Below are 21,446 nucleotides of genomic sequence, written 5' to 3'. Positions count from 1 at the left end.
GCAAATCAAATTGATGACATTAGTATCTCTGACCCTATATTTGTATGAAATAAGTAAGCCCTTGGATCTTTTCCCTTGATTAGATTTTAAGCAATGAAATAACTTCCAGTAATTACAGAAGCACAGAAATAATATAACCAATAGCCATTATATTTAACACATCTCATCATTTTGCTATACACATTTCTTTCAGATGTTATATGGATAACTAAACTGATAATAGATTTGAAGTCCCCTCATTACTCTTTCCTAATCTAATTCCCATGGCTTGGTCCTGAGAGGAACTGTATTTGGTACATTTTTATGCTATTTTTACATATTTATCCATAAACAATATATGCTATTGTCTAGAGCAGTTTTAAAGTTCACATAAATGATATCCTACTGTATATACTATTTCCAAACTTGACTTTTTCATTCAACATGTTTTAAAGACCTAAACACATAGATCCAAATAGCTGTAATTCATTTTAGCCCAATGAGCATACTATAATCTATCTATTCTCCTATTGGATATTAGTATGTTCCTCCCAGTTTTTTGCTATTACAAACAGTGCCACAGTGAGTATCTCTGTATATGTCTTGTGCAGCTGTATGAGAAAGAGAGTTGGGGAGAGAGGGACACAAATCATGAGAGACTATTGAATACTGAAAGCAAACCGAGGGCTGAAGGGGGAGGGGGAGGGGGAGGGAGTGATGGTCATGGGGGAGGGCACTTGTGGGGAGAAGCACTGGGTATTATATGGAAATCAATTTGACAATAAACTATTATTTTAAAAAAGTAAAGGCTTACCAAAAAAAAAAAAAGTGCAGTTGCAGAGTTAGAAGGCAAGTGTATTTGGAGCTTTGCTGGAAACGAAGTTGGTTAGTCAGGTGGTTGTATCAATTTGTATTTTCATAAGCAATATATGGAAATTCTTGTTTTTCCATGTCCTTGCCAATATAGTACCAAAACAGCATTGCAAACTGTGAATTTTCTCAATCTAATGGTTATAAAATGGTATTTCTTATGACTATTGCTCTCTGGCAGCTTTACATCTTTCCTGAAAGCCCTATAATGGTTTCTTACATTAAAGTTTTAGATGAGTAATGTATGCATGTGTTCAAAAATCAAGTTTATATTGAAAGATGTCATTTCTATTTTACCTCATTTACTCCTCCCAGCTCTAATTTTATTCCAATGGTTTTATGCAAATAGATGCAAACATGAGTGCATATTCTTAATTTCCCACCTTACATAAAAATAGCACAGTATGAATTGTTCTAAACTTTACTTTTTCCACTTAATCATATATCCTGGATATCTTTCCATATCACCTTGTAGTTTTATACCTGTATAGCATTCCATTTTTAGCTGTAGCACAGATTAATTATTTAACCAGCCTTCGCTTGGTGGGTACTTTGGCTGTTTCCACTCTGTTGTTATTAAGAGCAACTCTGTAATGAATACTTTTTTAAAATTAAAATTAAAATTTTTAAAATTTAAATCCAAGTTAGTTAACATAGGGTGTCATAATGACTTCAGGAAAAGAATTTAGTGATTCATTCATCACTTACATGCAACACCCAGTGCTCATCACAACAAGTGTCCTCCTTAATGCCCCTCACCCATATCTTCTCCTATTCCGTCAATTGCCTTTTATTTTGCTGATTGTTTCCTTCACTGTGCAGAAGCTTTTTATCGTGATGAAGTCCCGATAGTTCATTTTTGCTTTTGTCTCCCTTGTCTCTGGAGACATGTCAAGGAAGAAGTTGCTACAACCAAAGGTCAAAGAGGTTGTTGCCTCTTTTCTCCTCTAGGATTTTGATGACTTCCTTTCTTACATTTAGGTCTTTCATCCATTTTGAGTTTATTTTTGTGTATGGTGTAAGAAAGTAGTCAAGTTCATTCTTCTGCATGTCGCTGTCTAGTTATCCTAACACCATTTGATGAAGAGACTGTCTTTTTTCCATTGGATATTCTTTCCTACTTTGTCAAAGATTAGTTAGCCATATGTTTATGAGTCTATTTCTGGGTTCTCTAATCTGTTCCACTGATCTATGTGTCCTGGTGCCAATACCATACTGTCTTCGTGATTATAGGTTTGTAATCTTTTTAAAATTTTTTTATTTTTACAGTTTATTGTCAAGTTGGTTTCCATAGAACACCCAGTGCTCATCCCAACAAGCGCCCTCCTCCATGTCTGGAATTGTGATGCCTCCAGGCTTGGTTTTCTTTTTCAGGATTGCTTTGGCTATTCAGAGTCTTTTCTGGTTTCATATAAATTATAGTATTATTGGAGTATTATACACAGAGTATAACAATCCTAAAATTGTTAGCTCTGTGAAGAATGCTGGTGTTGTAGATTGCTTTGGGTAGTATCTACTTTTTAACAATATTTGTTCTTCCAATCTATGAGCATGGGATGTGTTTTCATTTTTTGTATCCTCTTCAGTTTCATTCATAACCTTTATATAGTTTTCAGCATACACATCTTTCACCTCTTTGGTTAGGTTTATTCCTGGTGTTTTATGGGTTTTTGTGCAATTGCAAATAGGATCAATCCTTGATTTCTCTTTCTGTTGCTTCATGAATGGTGTATAAAAATGCAACCAATTTCTGTACGTTGATTTTGTACCCTGAGACTGCTGAATTCACGGATCAGTTCTGGGCGGCTTCTGGTGGAGACTCCATTATTGGTTCTCAACTTGGTTTGAGAAAGTTCTCAAACTTTTGTTCTACCAATATGTTTGGGGGAAATGGTATATAAATACATCTTTAGTTTTGTCATTTTAATTATGAGTGAAATTAAGCATCTTTTAATACATATAGGGTACCTATATATTTCTTTTTTATACAACTCTGTTCCATTCTTCTACTAGATTATCTTACTGAGGTCTAAGACATATTTACGTATTCAGGTATTTAATTCCTTTGTCTTAGATACACATTACAAATATTCTAACCACTTTTTTCTTTTGTTTTTACTTACAAATTTTTGTACCATGCAATATTTCTTTTTTTTTTCTTAATAAGTTTTAGAGGAATCTGAATTTTGAGACATGGTTAGAAAACTTATCCCTCTAAAGTTAGAAATACTGTGTATTTTTCTACTTTTATGATTTCATACTGAACCCTTAAGTATTTTATTCATTTAGCATCCATTCTATTGTTAGATGTAAGATATGTTTCTCCCAATGGTTACCAAGCTGTCCCGATAGCCCCCCTTTTTTTTTACACAAAGTTAATTGTCATACTAATGATTTGAGATGCTGCCTATGTAATATACTACATTCCAGCATGTATTTGGGCCTATTGTAACTTTTTATTCTATTCCATGAATCTGTCTCTTAATGCTATTTTATTTTTATTTTATTTTATTTTTTATATAGTTTATTACCAAGTTGGCTTCCGTATAACACCCAGTGCTCTTACCCACAATTGCCCCCTCTATGACCATCACCCTTCTCCCCCTCCCTCTTCAGCCCTCAGTTTGCTTACTCCCTCTCCCCAGCTCTTCCCCCACTTTTCCCATTCCCGTGGTCTCCTATTAGGTTTCTCCTGTTAGACCTATGAGTGGCAACATATGGTTTAGTTATGAGATTTCACATTGTTTTAATTCTCTTAGTTCCTATATTATTGAATTTTTAAAATAAAAAATTATGGTTTGAATTTTGTCAAATTCTTTTTCAGGACCAATGGAAAACATTATATAATTTTTCTCATTAGATCTATTCTGTATTAACAGATTTTCTAATAGTGAGCCATCTTTTCATTCCTGAAATAAACTCCAGTTGGTTGCAAAGAGTCTTTTAATGTGCTGATGACTTATGATTGTTAATTTTTTATTTAGGATTTTACATTGATATTCAGAAGTGTAATCAGTTTATATATTGGCCTATTTTAATACCAATGTTATACTGAAAATACAGTGTTGGAAATGGAAGACTAATTGTGTTAGCTTAACAATAGAATGGACATAGCCGAAGACAGGGCTAGTGAACCTGAAAAGATCTAAACTGAAGCACAGAGAGAAACAAAAAAGAATGGGACAAAATAGAGCAGAAAGAAAAAGCCATGCAGGACACAGTCACAAGGTCACCATGCATCTAACTGGAGCTTTAGAAACAGAGGAATGGCTGAGAATTTCCCAAAATGCTCAGTGACATTAATTTACGATTCATAAAGCTTAGCAAATCCTTGTTAGTACAAATACTGCTGAAAACTAAAGCAAAGAGGATGTCATAAAGGGAGTCAGAGGAAAAAAAGGCACATTACCTTAAAGGGCACGCTAATAATATTGATGACAAACTTTTCAGCTGAAATTATGGAAGCTGGCAGATAGTAAGTTGGTAATATTCAAGTGCTGAAAGAAAAATAATGCTAATTTATAATCCTTTATTTTTTAAAATTTATTTTTTTATAATCCTTTACATTTTGAAAAAAACTTAAAAATAAAAACAAAGACAAAACAGAGATATTTATAGACAAAAAAGTATAACAGTTTGGTTGGCATTGTTTTTCCTTCATCACATTTAAGCAGCCATTCCATATTTTGTGTTTTTGTGTTTTTTTAATTTTATTATTATTATTTTAGTTTCCATTGTTTCAGTTGAAAAGTTAGCTATATTTCTAACCATGGGTCCTTTTGAATAAAATCTGTCGTCTTCTCCTCTGGCTGTTTTTAGGATTTTCTCTTTGTCTTTAGTTTTCTTTAGTTTTACTATAATATATTCATGTATTAATTTCTTTTAATTTATTCCACTTGACATTGGGCTTTTTGAATTGTAAAGTGATACGTTTAATCAATCCTAGAAAACTCTTAACCATCATCTCTTGAAATATTGTCTTTGTCTTTGCTTTATTATATCTTTCTTCTCCAAGTTTCCAGTTAAACACTTTTATACCTTCTCACTCCATCTGCCTAGGCTTTTCCTCATTCATTGTTTTTCATATATTTTTATTCCTTCATTGCCTTTCATGTTTTCAGAATCATATTCCATTTGATTAATTTTTCATATAATTATTAAAATTATATTACTAATCTTATTTTTACAAATTTAAAATTTAATGTGATTTTGAGGAGCTTGGGTGGCTCAGTCTGTTAAGCGTCTGACTTCAGCTCAGGTCATGATCTCAGGTTCGTGGGTTCAAGCCCTGCATTGGGCTCTGTGCTGACAGCTAGCTCAGAGCCTGGAGCCTGCTTTGGATTCTGTATCTCCCTCTCTCTCTGACCCTCCCCTGCTCTTACTGTCTCTCTCTGTCTCTCAAAAATAAATAAAAAAACATTTAAAAAATTTAAGGTGATTTTATTTTATATCTGTAAGCACCTAGAGTATGACTCTTCTTCACATTTTCTAGATCTTTGTTTGATTTCCCATTCCTCTGGTATAGCTTCAAGCTCATCCTTTGTTTCTTTATGCGGTGCTGGTCTTCAGTCTATATGTGATGATTCTAGTATATAATTGTTTGTTCATCTGTTTCTGTTTCTCTGGTATATCCTCATTCAAACAGATGGAGTTTTGTTTCTTTGTATGCCTGGTTATATTTGGCTGTGTACTTAAAAAATGTTGAAAATTTTGAAATCTCAGTACCTTTGGGATACAGGTACTTTCCTCTAAGGAGAACTAAGCTGCTGAGGCTTCTGAGGGTGAACCCAGGCCGTGATCGCCAGTTGTCTGCAAGATATGGACATTTCCAGTGTAATATATGACTCTGAACTGTAACTTCAGAGTTAACTTTCTCCATATGTTTTCATATGTGTTCTTTCATGCATGATCGTTGATCTCTTTGGTCCTTTTTTCCCCTAAAACCTTAGCCTGGTAGTTTAGTTTCATTCCTGGAGGGAAATAGTCACATATATTTCATTTTAAAAGTACCATGAGCCAGGCCTGTTTATGGTCTCAGTTTCTTTAAGAAAGGAGCTTTCCCGTAAGAAAGGGAAAGTGGAAGTTGAGGTAAGAATGTAATTTAAAAATATATAAACTTATTTTTAAAATCCATAAAGGAAAGAATTAAATTAGACTACATAAAGACTAAGAAAAAAAAACGTATTCAGAAAAAAATCATAAAGAAATTCAGATGTCTAAAAAAGGAAAAAAGTGCAACATGTATGAGAAAAAGATAATTTTTTAATATTTATTTTTGAGAGACAGAGAGATAGAATGTGAACAGGGAAGGGTAGAGAAAGAGGGAGACACAGATTCCAAAGGAGACTCCAGGCTTTGAACTGTCAGCGCAGAGCCTGATGTGGGGCTTGGATCCACAAACTGTGAGATCATGACCTGAGCCAAAGTTGGATGCTTAACTAACTGAGCCACCCAGGTGCCCCAAAATCTAATTTTTTTAATATCACAAAGTCTCACAAATCAATAAGCAAAAGATAAATTTCCAAAAGGAAAACGACCAAGGCTATAATAGGCATCTCATAGGAAAAAAACTACACACACACACATCCAATTAATAGATAAAAAGATGTACAACATCACCCATAATTAAGACTGTTCAAATTAAAATGAGTTTTTCACTTATCAGATCATTAAATTTAGCTCATCAGAAAGTTTAAAAGTTGACAAGAATACATACCTTATTTTATCTATCTACCTATCTATCTATCTATCTATTTATTTATTTATTTTTGAGAGAAAGAGAGTACACGAGGGGAGGGGCCAAGGAGAGGGGGACAGGGGATCTGAAGCAGCTCTGTGCTGACAACAGTGAGCCCAATGTGGGTCTCGAACTTACAAACTGTGAGATGGTGACCTGACCTGATGTCAGATGTTTAACCAAACTGAGCCACCCAGGTGCCCCTATTTTGTTTTCTTTCTATGTAACTACTATGTAACTATGTAATCCAGATAGAATGTGTGTGTTTGTGTTTCATGTTTGTTTTCATTGCTGCTGTTTAAAGAAGTGGTTCCTTTTAAATAGTCAGCTTTTTACTAATGAAGTTACTCTTCTTTTCTTATCTCCTTTGATTGGACTTAGATCCTTGCATGATGTGCAGCTCTTTCCAGATGTAGTTGGTATAGTTACTTTAAGAATCAGGGGCACCTGGGTGGCTCATTTGGTTAAGCATCTGACTGGCTCATGATCTTGTGGCTGGTGAGTTCGAGCCCTGCATTGGGCCCTGTGTTGATAGTTTGAAGCCTGGAGTCTGCTTAAGATTCTGTGTCTCCGTCTCTCTCTGCTGCTTCCCTGCTTGTACTCAGTCTCTCCCTCTCTCTCAAAAATAAATTAAAAAAAAAAAAAAAGAATCAGAATTCCAGGGACTCCTGGGGTGGCTCAGTCACTTGAGCCTCTGTCTTTCACTCAGGTCATGATCTCAGGGCTATGAGTTTGAGCCCTGCGTTGGGCTCTGTGCTCTCGGTGCAGAGCCTGCTTTGATCTTCTGTGTCCCACTCTACCGCTCTCCAACTTGCGCTTTCTCTCTCTCTCCAAAATAAATAAACATTAAAAAAAAGGACGGGTGCCAGATGGCTCTGGGTAGCTTATTCAGTTAAGCAACAGACTCTTGATTTCTGCTTAGGTCATGATCTCATCGTTCATGAGTTCAAGCCCTACATCGGGCTCTGTGCTGACAGTGTGGAACCTGCTTAGAAATCTCTCCCTCCCTCTCTGCCCCTCCCACTCTCTCTCTTTCTCAGAATAAATGAATAAACTTTAAAAAAAGCAATTTCTTAAAAAAAGGGATCAGATTTCCAATTCATGTTTGGAATAAAGGCATATGAAATATGGTTATAATTCTGGAACTCAAGTACCCTTGTGGTCAGGCTTTAGGATTTTAAAATATTACAAAGAAGAAAAGGTCTTATCACACCTGCCATAGCAATTCATATTTTATGTGGTTTTTACAGTGAGCAAATAAGATAGTCTGATTCTCTATAACTACACCAGACATGATATTTAAGTTTTCTGATCATGTCTGACCTATGGATTGATGGGGGAGAAAAAAGAATAAGATGTTTAGTGCTTGTGCTATCAGTTCATCTTGGGGAAAAATAGCCTAGTAGCATCATTCTAGAATAAATCTCTGTGTTTATACTTTGTTAATTTCTAGGTGAAAAAGTATTTTTATCTCTGTATGGAGCTGCCATAGACATGAATATAAGACTGGACAGGAATTCCTTGATCATTGAGAAAACCTACATATCTCTGACCAGCCAGCGAACTGTAACTATTCACAACCGCAGTAACATCATTGCGCATTTCCAGTGGAAGATATTTGCTACCCAGGAAGAGGAAGACAGAGAAAAGTATAGGTTTGTAAGAAAAATAACCAATCTGCTATAATTTGGGAGACCCCAGAGCTCAGTTATTATGACAAATCAGTGACTTTTATAGAAAGGTTTAACACTCAAACAACATCTTGGTTCCAGTGTATGATGCTTCTTTTTTCATTTAAAGAAAAGAATTAAAAAACTTGAATTTCACTTAAAGAATTTCATTTAAAGAGCTATGTGGAACACAGTATTTCCCATCCTCAGTTAATCTTAACCTGGGTATGTTTATTAGTAGTTAAACTCCTGGATTTTAAAGACTAAGTGTATCAGGGGCACTGGGGTATCTCAGTAGGTTAAGCATCTGACTCTTGGCTTTGGCTCAGGTCAGGATCTCACAGTTACGTGGGTTTGAGCCCTGAATTGGGCTCTGTGCTCACAGCATGGAGCCTGGTTGGGATTCTCTCTTTCTCTTTCTTTCTCTCTCTCTCTCTCTCTCTTCCCCTCCCCAACTTTCACTGTCTCTGTCTTTCTCAGAATAAATAAATAACTTTAAAAGAAAGATAAAGACCGAATATATCACTCTTCACTATTCTTTCAAAACTAACCTACAGGTCTGTATTTTGTCTTATAATCCTAGTCAGATTGGTCAGACTTCATAGTTTCTAAAAATAATCTCTTTTGGATTGGGATCAGTGTGGAATTTTTTTTTTCAGTGAAAAAATATTTCCAGAAAACAGGAAGCATTGGGAAAAAGAAGGGCTTAGATATAATGACTTTTATATTGTCAGCTTTAGTAGCATTGCTCACTCCCTGCTAACCATATAATTTAATAATGATCCCTTGTTGGTATCTTTAATCTTCTACTTTTTAAAATGATATTTCAGTCAGTGGAGAAAATTAATAAAATGGAAAACCAAACTCTTTTAGCTAGTCTCATCACTGTTAAATTTTGAGTATTTCTTTTTACTCAGTCTGTCCTTGCCTCTTTTAAAGTCCAATTTCATTTTTGTCTCCTTCCAACCTCCCTGAATTAGCACTTTTGCTGCTTTCATTGGAATTTATTTCAGCCTTTTTTATTTGCCTCTCCATTTTCATTAAAGATTAGCCCTGGGAAGCTTCAAAGCTTTGTTTAAAACCAAGTTAGTATGTGATAAAAATAAAAGCCTTGGGTCCACGGAAACCAGGCAGGAAGCCCCCAGTGCGCTGTCCCTAATTGAATCCGAAGGAGCTGTGACAATGGCAGGAACAAGGGGACCAGAAGCTTTATCATTCCAACAATGAGCTTTAATCACTGGATTACCACTGTGCCATCTTTAAAAAGTGAGCAAAGAACAACCTTTCCTGCCTAAAAACTTCAGTTTGCCTCATAGCATAGAAATATCACTGGTGCAAAATGACAAGAGAAACTGCTCATCCACTGCTCTGTTTGTCCTGATTCGCTTGTTCACGAGCGTTCATGGTCCAAGCAGGTTTAAAGATAAAATAGGAAATCAGGTACAAACACAGAAATGCCAGTCAACACAGTGTTTCAATATCCTGTTTGTCCTGTGGGCATAATCGTTTTGGGAGGAGGGGTACACACTATCAGAAGGAAAGCCAGCTTTCGCTTCAACTATGTGTGTTTGCCTATATGTATAACACATGATTGATGCCATGCCAACGTCCAAAAAGTGTTTAAGGAAGTTAATTTCAATAGTTAAACTTAAGAAAAGTTTTAGCCAGTTATTATCAGAGATGCCAGGGATAGAGAATATAATTTAAACTACGCACAGATGGATATTTCTTTCTTTTTTCCCCTCTACTTTACCTCCCCTTATACTTATTCTGCTATCTCTTTCTTTTTTTCAATTTTTTTTCTGTTTTTTATTTATTTTTGAGAGACAGAGAGAGACAGTATGAGCAGGGGAGGATCAGAGAGAGACACACACACAGAATCCGACATAGACTCCAGGCTCTGAGCTGGCTGTCAGCACAGAGCCCCATGTAGGGCTTGAACCCACGAACTGTGAGATCATGACCTGAGCTGAAGCCAGACACTAAACCAACTGAGCCACCCAGGCGCCCCAGCCCCTATCTCTTTCATATTATCCTGAGACTTCTTCTTCCTTTTCTCTTGTATTGTGTTTCTTTTACTATCTCTCTTGCTCTTTCTATTATATCCTGTAGCATTTTTTTTTTGGTAACAAAGCAATAATATAAAAGAACATTTCCATAACCATGATTGGAAGCCTCCTTTCATCATCTAAGACCATGCCCCTCCATTAATAATAACTTGAAAAGTGGACTCAGATGACTAAATAAGAATACTTCCATTTTCTCTTCGGGGGACACATGGCAGCATAACTCCTGTTTCTCCAAACTATATTGGTTGATCTAAGTGAAGAGTTTATTGTATGCTGCTCCTTACCTTCTCCCTTCTCCTCTCCTAGGGCCAGATGGCTAGGGCAAGAGGTAGAAAAGAGGAGAAACAAAGTCATTTATGTCCAATTTCTTATTTGACTGGGTGTCCTTTCTATTTTATGCCTCTCTTGTGCCTTCATATGTCCCCAAATCTGCCACAACTTTCATTTTTTAATGTATTTTTTAAAATCAAAGTTCATGTTATTAGTTATGAATTTTTTTTTCCTGGATATAATTGGCCATGGAATGCCAATCCTCTTGAAAAGCAAGGCAAATGCAGTTAGTTTGATCCTCAACCTGGAACAGAGAAGATCTATTCTAAATGGGCTCATGCATACTTTGAGAGACTACAGTTTGCCTTTGTAGCTCCCCAAGGACCTACAATTTAAACTTCAGTGTATATTTTTAGGTGAAACTCAAGAATCTGCCCATTGCTCTCCAGTTATAATATAGATTAAAGCTTGTCCTAAGGCATTCATCTTACAGGGGCTGAAATTTGCTCACTGTTAGGTTGAAAATGCTAATTGCTTTAATGGATACTCTCAAGACCCTATTCTAGCCATTGTGGTTTCTGTCCTCCAGCATCTTGATGATGTGGCCTGAGTCAAGATTTGGAGATCTCTTTCCTCTGTGGAGGAATTTCAGCCTTAATCAGGAATAGGGAACCCTATTCCTTTCTGGAAGTTTATTATTTCCATTCTAAGAAGGATGACTTCCTCTTTACCTACCAGAACATATTGGTACCAAATTTAGGACCCAGGTCCATAATTTGAGGACCTTGGACTAATCCCAGGCTCTACACTCTTGCAACGAAGATGTCTCTCCCCCTAGGAAGTAGTTCTGGGATATGTTTTGTTTTGTTTTTCTTTCTTTCTTTCTTTCTTTCTTTCTTTCTTTCTTTCTTTCTTTCTTTCTTTCTTTCTTTCTTTCTCTCTCTCTCTCTCTCTCTCTCTCTCTCTCTCTCTCTCTCTCTTTCTCTCTTTTTTTCTTTAGCCTTCAGAATGAGATATAGGGACCTTTAATAAATTATCCTTTGGGTCTTCCTCTTTGTTGATATTTATTCTGGGACTTGCAGAGAAATTAATCTCTTCAGAAATGGAAGATTCATTCCTCTCTACTTGCTTTCTCCTCCTTGTCCTGAGAGATTATAAAACATCATACAAGATTCTTTCATACTCCTTCTCATCACAGTTTATTCTATTCAGAGACTTGGCATGGGCTGTTGAGGATTTTTGCTCCCCATTTCTCCATGAAGATCATAGCCATTGTTTTAACAGCATTTGGCTATAATTCTAGGTTTGTTCTATAGAAAAACTCTGAGAATCCTCAGTAGAACCCCCACAAAGTTGTCAGCATAGATTTATTCTACACCATTCAGATGTAGGAAGTGATATGTTTCTCTAGATAGATCCGTTTTAATTGAACTTTGAACCTGCCATATGGCTAGTGTTAAGTTTAATCTTACTTGTGTTTGAGGGGTTCTTCTCCTCTGCAGGGCTGTACAAGAATCTGAAGACTTGAATGGTACTTCGTAAACAGAAAGGAGGACCTCTAGTCTTGAGTTTATCATCACACAGCTGTCCGGTGTCCAGGGTCACATGGTCCATTTGAAGATGGATGGCTTCATATTTTTCATGCCAAGTGTGGAGATGGGAGTACTTCTCTCTTGAAGCCCCATGCCCTTAGGTTTTAATCTTCTCAGCATCTAGTTACTACCTTTTGAGGGTGCTACAAAGGAGCAGAGTCTTTAGCACCTCCACATGAGGGAACCTTACTGGTTCAACATTACTGTACCTGTGACACAATTCTTCCCTATTCACTAGAGTCTATAGGCTGGACTGTGCTCGATGCTATTTGATGTTGCTGAACAGTGAAGTTTGCATGAAGTCATTTAGAAAATAGGTGGGGCTGGGGCAGGGATGCGGTGATTCAGGGTTCTTAACTGAGCACTCACGTAACTAAATAAGTTAACTCTCACCATTGGTAATGCCGGTAAAAGGCTGGGGAAATGGTCACTCATCCTGGCAGGAGATAGAATTCAGTCTTCAAAGTGCAGATGAAGTAATAGACACTAGGAATAATAGAAGCACAATTTTGGTGAGGGCAGTGTGGAGAGGGTTGGGGAAGGCTGCTTTTCCAACTTATCACGATGGATGTTAAAGCTAGAAGGAGAGAAAAGAGGAGCTCTCTTTAGGTGTGGTTCAAGCATTTTAGAAGCTTAACAACTCGGTAATGGCCTATAGTTGACCCAGGGAGAAAACTGGTATTTACTGAGTACCTGCTGTGTCCTAGGAACTACACCAGGTTCTTAATCATGTTGAATCTTCAACACATCTTCATGATGGAGGAGCTTCTATTATTTCTGTTTTTTAGGTGAAGGCTTCAATAACCCCCAAAGTCAGAGAGCTAGTAAATGGTAGTAGAATCAGTAATCAAGACTGGTCCTGGTTGGTCCCAGATGCTCTTTTCTAGGAGACTAACACCTGAGAAAGAGTCAGAGCTAAGCACGGGCTCCTGGGTGGCTCAGGTCATGATCTCACAGTTTTTGTAGTTCAAGCCCTGCATCGGGCTCTGCACTGGCAGCACAGAGCCTGCTTGAGATTCTCTCTTTGTCTCTGCCTCTACCCCAATCACGCTGTTTCTGTCTCTGTTAGAATAAATAAGTAAACGTTTTTTAAAAAGCTAAGCAAGTTTAGAAAGAAACAAAGTTGTTTTTCAAGTGTAAGAAGCAAGGTATATGTTAAATATTTAAAAAAAAAAAACCAACCTGGAAGGGGTGCCTGAGTGGTGCAGTTGGTTAAGCATTGGACTCTTGATCTTGACTCAGGTCATGATCTCACAGTTCATGAATTCAGGCCTTGCACTGGGCTCTGTGCTGATGGTTCAGGGCCTGCTTGGGATTCTGTCTCTCCTTCTCTCAGCCTCTCCTCTGCTGTGGTCTCTTTCTCTCAAAATAAATAAACTTAAAAAAAGCAGCCTGGGAAACATAATTACCTGAAAGAAAATAATATTTGTCTAAATATACATAAGGGCTCATGAGTAAGTAAACTGGCATTGAGTGGAACAGGAACCCCAGGAGGGCTTGTTGAAGAAAGTGACTAACTGATGAGCAAACTGATGCTCTTGAGAGGTTAAAGTTCAAAGTCACCCAGCTAGTATGTTACAGACTTAGAGCAAAGAGGGACCACCTCGGGGTGATGGGCAGGACCACTTCCAGGAGGATGGACTGGAGGGGAGCCCTTTGCAATGTTCTTCATGGGAGTATCAAAATGAATCTCACATTTCCTCTATTTTCTTTAGGGTCTGTAAAGATCTGAGCAAAGAGGAAAACCATGAAACTGATGAGTTTCTTGAAGAGTGCATTATTGATCCTTCACTCCGAGAACGTCTTTCCATTCTGTCCCGCACCTTTGAGAATCAGAGGAAGCTGGTTCAGGAAGACAGCATGCTCTTCTTGAATGACGTTTTCACTATTGAGCCGCTGGTGAGCACATAAATAAAATCTGACTATACAGGAGACATAAATGGGGGTGCAGGGCTTATTTTGATAAAATTACTCACTCTGGAATTGATAACTGAGTTTTGAGCCCATCAGGATTTTAACTGCAAGCCTCATATTGTTATGAGACAATGAATAAAGGCTGATGGTAAGGATGGTCACAGGTCATATTTATAGGTCATACTTTCTCTTCACCAATCGCTGTATTAAACATCTCATATGTGATAGTCAATTTATCTCATTTGTATATATATTATCTTATTATAACCTTATAATATATAATCAGTTCTGCATTCTACAGATGAGGGAATTAAGACTTAGAAAAAATAACTTACTTGAAGCCAAATAGTGTTTGTATCTATAAATTTATCCCTGATCAGTGTGACTCTGGGTTTCTCCACAATTGGGGCTAGATAGCTCTTTGTCCTGTACCTTGTAGGATGTTTAATAGCATCCCTGACCTTCACGCACCAGATGCTAATTGTGACAGCCCAGACTGTCTCCAGGCATTGTCAAATGTCTTCCTGGTAGACAAAATCATTTGGGTTGAGAACTGTGTTTTCCTAATTCACTCAGTAAATACTTAACTGTATGTTCCGTGCTAGGCACTGTGTGTGTATAAGGCATGAATGAGCAAAACAGACATAGTCCTCAATCTCACCGGTGAGAGCTGGGCCAGACTTAGAACAGGGTTGGTCATTTTCCACAGACCAAACTCTTAACCACATTCTCTACTGCTTCAAAGTGAAAGTAGCTAGAATCTTCTATATTCACTATGTGCTAGGCACTGTGCATGACCTTACACTTGGCAAGCATAGAATGATGTGAGGGTAAAGATAGCAATAGATGTTGAGAAAGCCCAAAGCTAATCGGAGCTGCTGGATTATTACTACTCCAACCAGTTGGAGAGAAGACATGGGCACATGGACACATTAGAATACAAGATTACTTATGGGAAATGCCACTGACTTGTGGAGACCTATTTTCCTTATATCTGTGCTTAAAAACTGTTATTAAAGGATATGAGATAGAAAAGGGATTCCATAGCCAAATAAGTTTCAAAAATAGGGCTTTCAATATTGTTTGAAAGGTTTCTTTGATGTAAGATTTCTAAGTCTTTAATTGATCATTTGCATTATAACTCTCCAAGACAGAGTGTTCTCCTTGGAGACAGGCTTTGGGATGGTTGTTTTGCAGGACCTGCTGCATGAATCTCTGGTGAATACAGTTAGTACACTAGTTCAGAGGCTGAGGCCAAATTAGAGAAGGTTTCTTGGGAGCAGAGCCTTGAACTGGGTCTTACAGGACAGGACTTTTGAAAAATCAAATGGGGGATGTATATAATTCAAGGCTCCATGAGTGAATTACTTTGCTTGAAGTGAAAGGTTCATGTGGGATAATAAGGTTGGAGATAATGGCTTGAGGCTAAATCTCTCATCTCAGAAGACTGTCCATGACTCAACCGAGCAAAGGGATCCTCACATATAATGTGGCAGACCAGCAAAAGGGTACAACAAGATGAACATACAGTCTTAGGAATGGGACTGGTCCCTATGATAATAGGTCAAGCCTGAAGATGTTAAAGAGATCAGGAAGGTACTGTAAGTCCAAGCAAGCATGGGCTGAGCTGAGCAGAGTCAAGGAAGAGCGGTCAGTCATGGTCATCTTAGACATACCAGTACGGTCCAGAGTATAGACAGTCCAAGGTTCTTCTTAGCTTATACTGGAGATCCAGACTGATGACTGCTCTCCTGTTTGTCATAGCTTTGGAGGAGTGAATGGCTCTGGGATGGCAAACATTGGTGGTCAGGAGGAGGTGGGAGGTCCACAGTTGAGTTTTGTACATTTTCAACTCAGAGAGTAGAAGGACTAGGGTTACCTCAGATTTCCTTCTCTTCACATGCTCTTCTGTAACCTGAAGCTTCTTAGGGAGATTGCAGAGATACATGTGTGTTAAATATGGCATTTAATTATTGCTTTTAAACTTTAAATAGGAACTGAATTGGGCATTATTATCACAAGGCATCTTTTCACCATTAGGAAAAAAATTTTTTTAATAATGATACACAGAAATGGTACCTTTTAAATAAATGAGACTAGTTTTGTTTATATCATGTGAAAAAATACTGGAAACAGGAAGGGAATAATATTCACTTAGAGTGTAAGTGGTGTATATGTCATCTGTGATGATTTTGTTCTTTCTGCACACTATTCACTTTTATTCTCATGATAGCATTCATTAGCTGGTTCTTGACAATTTTTGCAAAATGAGAAGGCATGAAATTTTCCTAGTGTCTTCCTAAAGTTATTCTGGTCAAAACAGCAGAATTCTTGATGAGGTCCCAATAGTTCATTTTTGTTCTTGATTCCCTTGCCTTTGGGGATGTGTCAGGTAGGAAATTTCTGCAATTGAGGTCAAGAAGGCTATTACCTGCTTTCTCCTCTAGAATTTTGATGGTTTCCTGTCTCACATTCAGGTCCTTTATCCATTTTGAGTCTATTTTTGTGTATGGTGTAAGAAAGAGGTCTAGTTTCTGCATATTGCTGTCCAGTTCTCCCAGCACCATCTGCTAAAGAGGTTGTCTTTTTTCCACTGGATACTGTTTCTTGCTTTGTCAAAGATTAATTGGCCGTACACTTGTGGGTCCAGTTCTGAGGAAGTTATGCTAAGCGAAATAAGTCAGGCAGAGAGGTACAGATACCATATGTTGTCATTCATAGATCTAACAGGAGAAACCTAACAGGAGACCATGGGAATGGGAAAGGGGGGAAAAGAGTTGGGGAGAGGGACTGAGGCTAATCAGGAGAGACTTTTGAATGCTGAGAACAAACTGAGAGTTGAAGAGGGAGGGGGGAAGGGGAAAAGGGGTGATGGGCATGGAGGAGGGCACTTGTGGGGAAGAGCACTGGGTGTTATATGGAAACCAACTTGGTAATAAACTATATTAAAAAAACAGCAGAATTCATTGTTAGTAATAGTGAATTATTTATTGATGTTAAATCTCCTTTTACCCCCTCTTTCAAGATCCTGATAACTTTATAGAGGAATGCAGTTCTTGTGAATGTAATGTAATCTTACCTTGTAAATTAATTTAAAGGTATTTGATAGGGAAAATTTTGCTATTTCATTAGTTTCTTGACCCAAATGAGAGCTATACATATAAATCAAAGTCTCTGCTATTGAGACTTTGGTTGGTTTTCTGATACAAGTAAATAAATGCTACAGTAATTTGGATGAGAGTTGGGAAAAGATTTATTGAAGAGATGATACCTGAGCTGAATTTTGAAGGAAGGCTAAGATTTAAGTAAATGAAAAGGAAGAAGGAGAATATTTCCAGTTGGAGAAATTGTGAAAATAAACAAAGTATTAAATAACGACTAATGGACCAGTTTTGCTGAAGAAGGCAGTTATGGAAGGATGGGAAGGGGAGTAGAGGAAGTCTTGGCTGCCTGGCCAACCTGTCGAGCTGTAGCCTACAGGCTATTGCTTCCCACAGTGTGTTTCTGCCATCAGTGGATCTGAGAGGTGGTAATGTGTGCTCCAAATGCTTGAGAAATACTAGTTCAAGAGAAAGTAATTCTCTAAGGGGTAGAGTGCAAGTGGTATTTTCCATTGAGCATAGACTTCTTCTCCCACACAGCATGCTGAGCATATCTGAGATTCATCATGGGGTTTGGAGCAGGTGTGTGATGCGTACAAAGTGTTTTAGAAACGTTATCTTGGTAGCCACTAGTGGGTCAAATTGGAGGGGGACGGGAGGGGGCCGCAGGTCAGGCAGGGGAAATGTGCTAGTGCAGGAAGTACCAGGGAGGCTGAATATCTCTGCAGGCAAGTTCAGGGAGATGTGTGAAGCTCATGATGACCTGGATGGTTGGCCTTGCGATGGTTGGGAAGCAAAGGAAATGGCAGATGTGAGGGATGTTCAAAAGAAAGTCATTAAAGTGCATTTAATTGGTTGTTGAGGGTGGAACATGGTGAGGGATCATATGTCTCCTCAGATCTGAAGTAGAGTGTTTGGGACAACTATGATGTCCTTGATGGAAATTAGCAGATCAGGAGTACTGCGTTTAAAGCCTGGCTTTGCCAATAGCATCTGTGACCTTAAACAAGCAATTTGATCTCTCTGGGTTTTGGTCACCAGTACACAAAATAAGGATGTTGAGGTAGGACACTTGGGTTTTTGTTGGTTTTTTTACTCATAAGTTTTGATTCTCCAATTTGGAACAAACTCTGAGCTCCTTAAGGTCAAGGAGTGCCTTATCCTTATCTGTGCTCCAGGCCTACCACCATGCCAATAGAGGGAGGGAGGAAAGGAGGGAAGAAGGAAGGAAGGGAGGGAGGGAGGAAGGAAGAAGGCAGGGAGAAATGGAAATCAGTGGGTGATGATGAGTTTGGTTCTGAGTATGGTGAATTTGAGATGACACTAGATATCCAAGATATTTTGGAAATGCAGTACTAAATTTGTAAGAGTGGATTCAGAAGTAAAAGCAAGATTTGTGAGTACTATATAGAGATCTTCATTGAAGGCATGTAAAGAAGATGGAAATTCTAAGAGCAGAGCAAACTAGGAAAATTGCACAGGGTCCAAGACAACCCTCAGATGCTCATCTTTGAGGACCCTAAAAAGAGAGGAGAAGCTGTAAATTCACAGAGAATGGTGGCTAAGAAGAGAACCAGCCAACTGAGAGCTCATCACGATATCTTACAAGTCTTTCTACCCTTTTCTGGCGGGTTCATCACCGTTTTCTCCTGAAGTTCTCTTCTGTGTCTTGCTTGTGTATTAGATCAGCTATGCCAAATGGCCACTATTTAATTTCTGACAGTTGAGCTATGCATCAGTGATTAGTTTTTTATTAGGGTGTGATTCCTTTTAATTAGTTTTTTGATATGAGCTTAATTCACTGTAGAATCAGGGAGGATTAAAACTAAGCAGTCTCACCTACTGATCTAACAATCAATCTAATGGATACCCTGTCCAGAAAATAAAAATAAAAATAAAAGGCTGATGCAGTGGCTTAGAAACCACCTTGCTTTCTGATGGGCTTTTCAGCCTCTGTGTCCACTGAGAAAGAACATGGCCTCCAAATGAGGTAACCTTTAAGGAAAAAACATCTGTTACCTTAGATCTGAAAAGAAATAAATAATATGCTTATTTTCTCAGACCTTTATCTAAATATCTTGGTTCCTCAAGTGCATCATGTAAAACCAAGGTTAGTTTAGACCTTAATGTGTTCTTTGCATATTGAATATTTTATGGAAACTTCATTCCTATTCTAGAGGCTCTTTTAGATTAAAGCAAGTAGATTTAAGATTCACGTTAGTCACTGTCCCTATGGTGCCCGGACAGGGGTCTGGGTGGATTTTTTTTTTTAGCTTCACTTGGTAATTTACTGATATTCTAGTGGTAGCCATGATTTTTGTTCTAGTCATCAATGCCTGTGGTATATTACTACTATTTGTATCAAATTTCTCATGTCAATTCTTTTGATAATGACTTGGAGTATTGGCCTAAAATTTTTCACATATGCTTTCCCTAGGGAAGGTACTGAATTTGGTAGAATACTGATTATTTCTCAAGCTATCTGCTTCTGTATCATTTTCCCCCCTTTGGAAAAAAATTGCAAAATTGAGTCTATTATGCATGCTTTGTGTCTTCCAGAAAAGCAAGTGGAATTGACTACTTTCAGAAATATAATATTCTATTTTACTAGATGGACTCTGGCTATAAAAAATTTTGACAGTCTCATTATATTTTATCCTCCACTTAGGTCTCTCGGGTACCTAGGTGAGAGAGATTCAAAGATGAAAACCACAATTCTGAGAACTGTGAGGCAGAAGAATATCACAGGGCAAAAAGAGAATTAAGCTTTAAATTTCCATGGGTTTCTGGGAGTCCTCTGAGAAATCACAGCACAGATATGCTGGCCTTATCTCTGGACTCTGGTACCACTGGCTCAGGTCACACTTTTAAAAGATGCAGCAATTTTCTGGATGTTGAACAGTTGATATTTTCGCAAAATGGAAGAAGACCTGAGAATTTAAAGGTATTTGCCCAAACTGGTCCTCACTGATTGCCTCACATCGGTGAGCAGGGAAAGCATTTCTCCTGCTGTTAGCAAATGTCTTTTCCATCAAAGAAAACTTCATCCAGGGGCGCCTGTGTGGCTCAAGTCAGTTAAGTGTCTGACTTCCGCGGAGGTTATGATCTCATGGTTCCATGAGTTTGAGCTCCATATCAGGCTCTCTGCTGTCAACACAGAACCCTCTTCGGATCCTCTCACTCCTTCTCTCTCCCCCTCCCTTACTCGTACTCTCACTCTCTCTCAAAAATAAATAAACATTTTTAAAAATTAATTTAAAAAAACCCTTCATCCAGTATTCCAAGGGAAGCTTTAGCTTAATTTAACTCAGCTTCAAAAATGGAAGGAAACTTGGTAATTTGTTTATTGTAAGTAATAGTAAACCATGCTTTGTCATCACCTAAGCCTACAGGAATCATGTGGTTCAGCAATTCAGACTGAAAGCACAGCTCAAATTTAGTTTGCTTTATTTTTCCCAGATCGGCAGAGGATGTAGGTTCAGCAGAACCAGACTGGGTGGAAGCCCAGATGGCTGCCAAAGAGGAAAGATCTAGCTTTTTGCTGCAAACCCCTTCCACTTCTTGTACCATTAGTCATGAGTCACATTGCAAACATGTGGGAGCTGACTCCTCGGAAATGGACACCAGAAAGGAGAACGGAGGACAGGAATCTGCTGAGCGCAAAGTGTCCTTGACAAGTCCCAGCTCTTCTGTCAGCATGGTTTTCCATTCTTCAGTCTCCTTTTATTATTGTTCGTCCTCTCAGATCTTTGTGCTTAGGCAAACCTTTTCCAATTGTGCTGGTATATCCATTGTTGTACTGGAGAGCCATTGTAGGTGGAGGGAGGCCTGGGGGAGTCTGAAGCAGCAAAGTTCCTCATGGCTCATTACATAAGTTAACACCCTTCTGTGTTGAAGGAGACAAGAATCTCTTCTCTCTAGAGAAGGGCATGAAAATCGCACACAACTGCCTCATCTCCTATAAAACCCCAGTGGAATTTTCACTGTATATAAGTTGGAGTATCTCACTGAAGATGGAACACATCTTTTATTTTTTTAATATAACACAATTTATTTTTTGTAACATATGCAATTATTTTCCGTCCTTTACAATACAGTAGTTACAATGACACTCCAAACAGAAAAGCAAAGTAAAAAATCAAAACACCAACTTCTGTTTCATGTAATTAGACTTATACAGAAATTAGAAGGTTAAGTAACAACTAGTTAATCACCTAATTTCACAGCTATCTGAAGTGGCAATC

The 21,446-nt window shown here is 37.9% G+C and overlaps 1 protein-coding gene across 1 annotated transcript in view; it reads left to right on the top strand.

Moving 5' to 3' along the window:
• The window catches only part of HYDIN (HYDIN axonemal central pair apparatus protein), a 417,349-nt gene that overhangs the window by 152,511 nt on the left and 243,392 nt on the right, over positions 1 to 21,446 (top strand). Inside the window, exons 9-10 of the mRNA XM_029925166.1 lie at positions 8,040 to 8,241; positions 13,903 to 14,086. Coding sequence (XP_029781026.1) covers positions 8,040 to 8,241; positions 13,903 to 14,086 — 386 coding nt within the window. The remainder of the gene's footprint in view (positions 1 to 8,039; positions 8,242 to 13,902; positions 14,087 to 21,446) is intronic.

The sequence above is a fragment of the Suricata suricatta genome, chromosome 16 (genome assembly GCF_006229205.1).
Source record: "Suricata suricatta isolate VVHF042 chromosome 16, meerkat_22Aug2017_6uvM2_HiC, whole genome shotgun sequence".
In the NCBI taxonomy this organism is placed as follows: Eukaryota; Metazoa; Chordata; class Mammalia; order Carnivora; family Herpestidae; genus Suricata; species Suricata suricatta.
Note: the sequence above shows the minus strand (reverse complement) of the source record. Positions and strands in the feature narration are given on the sequence as shown.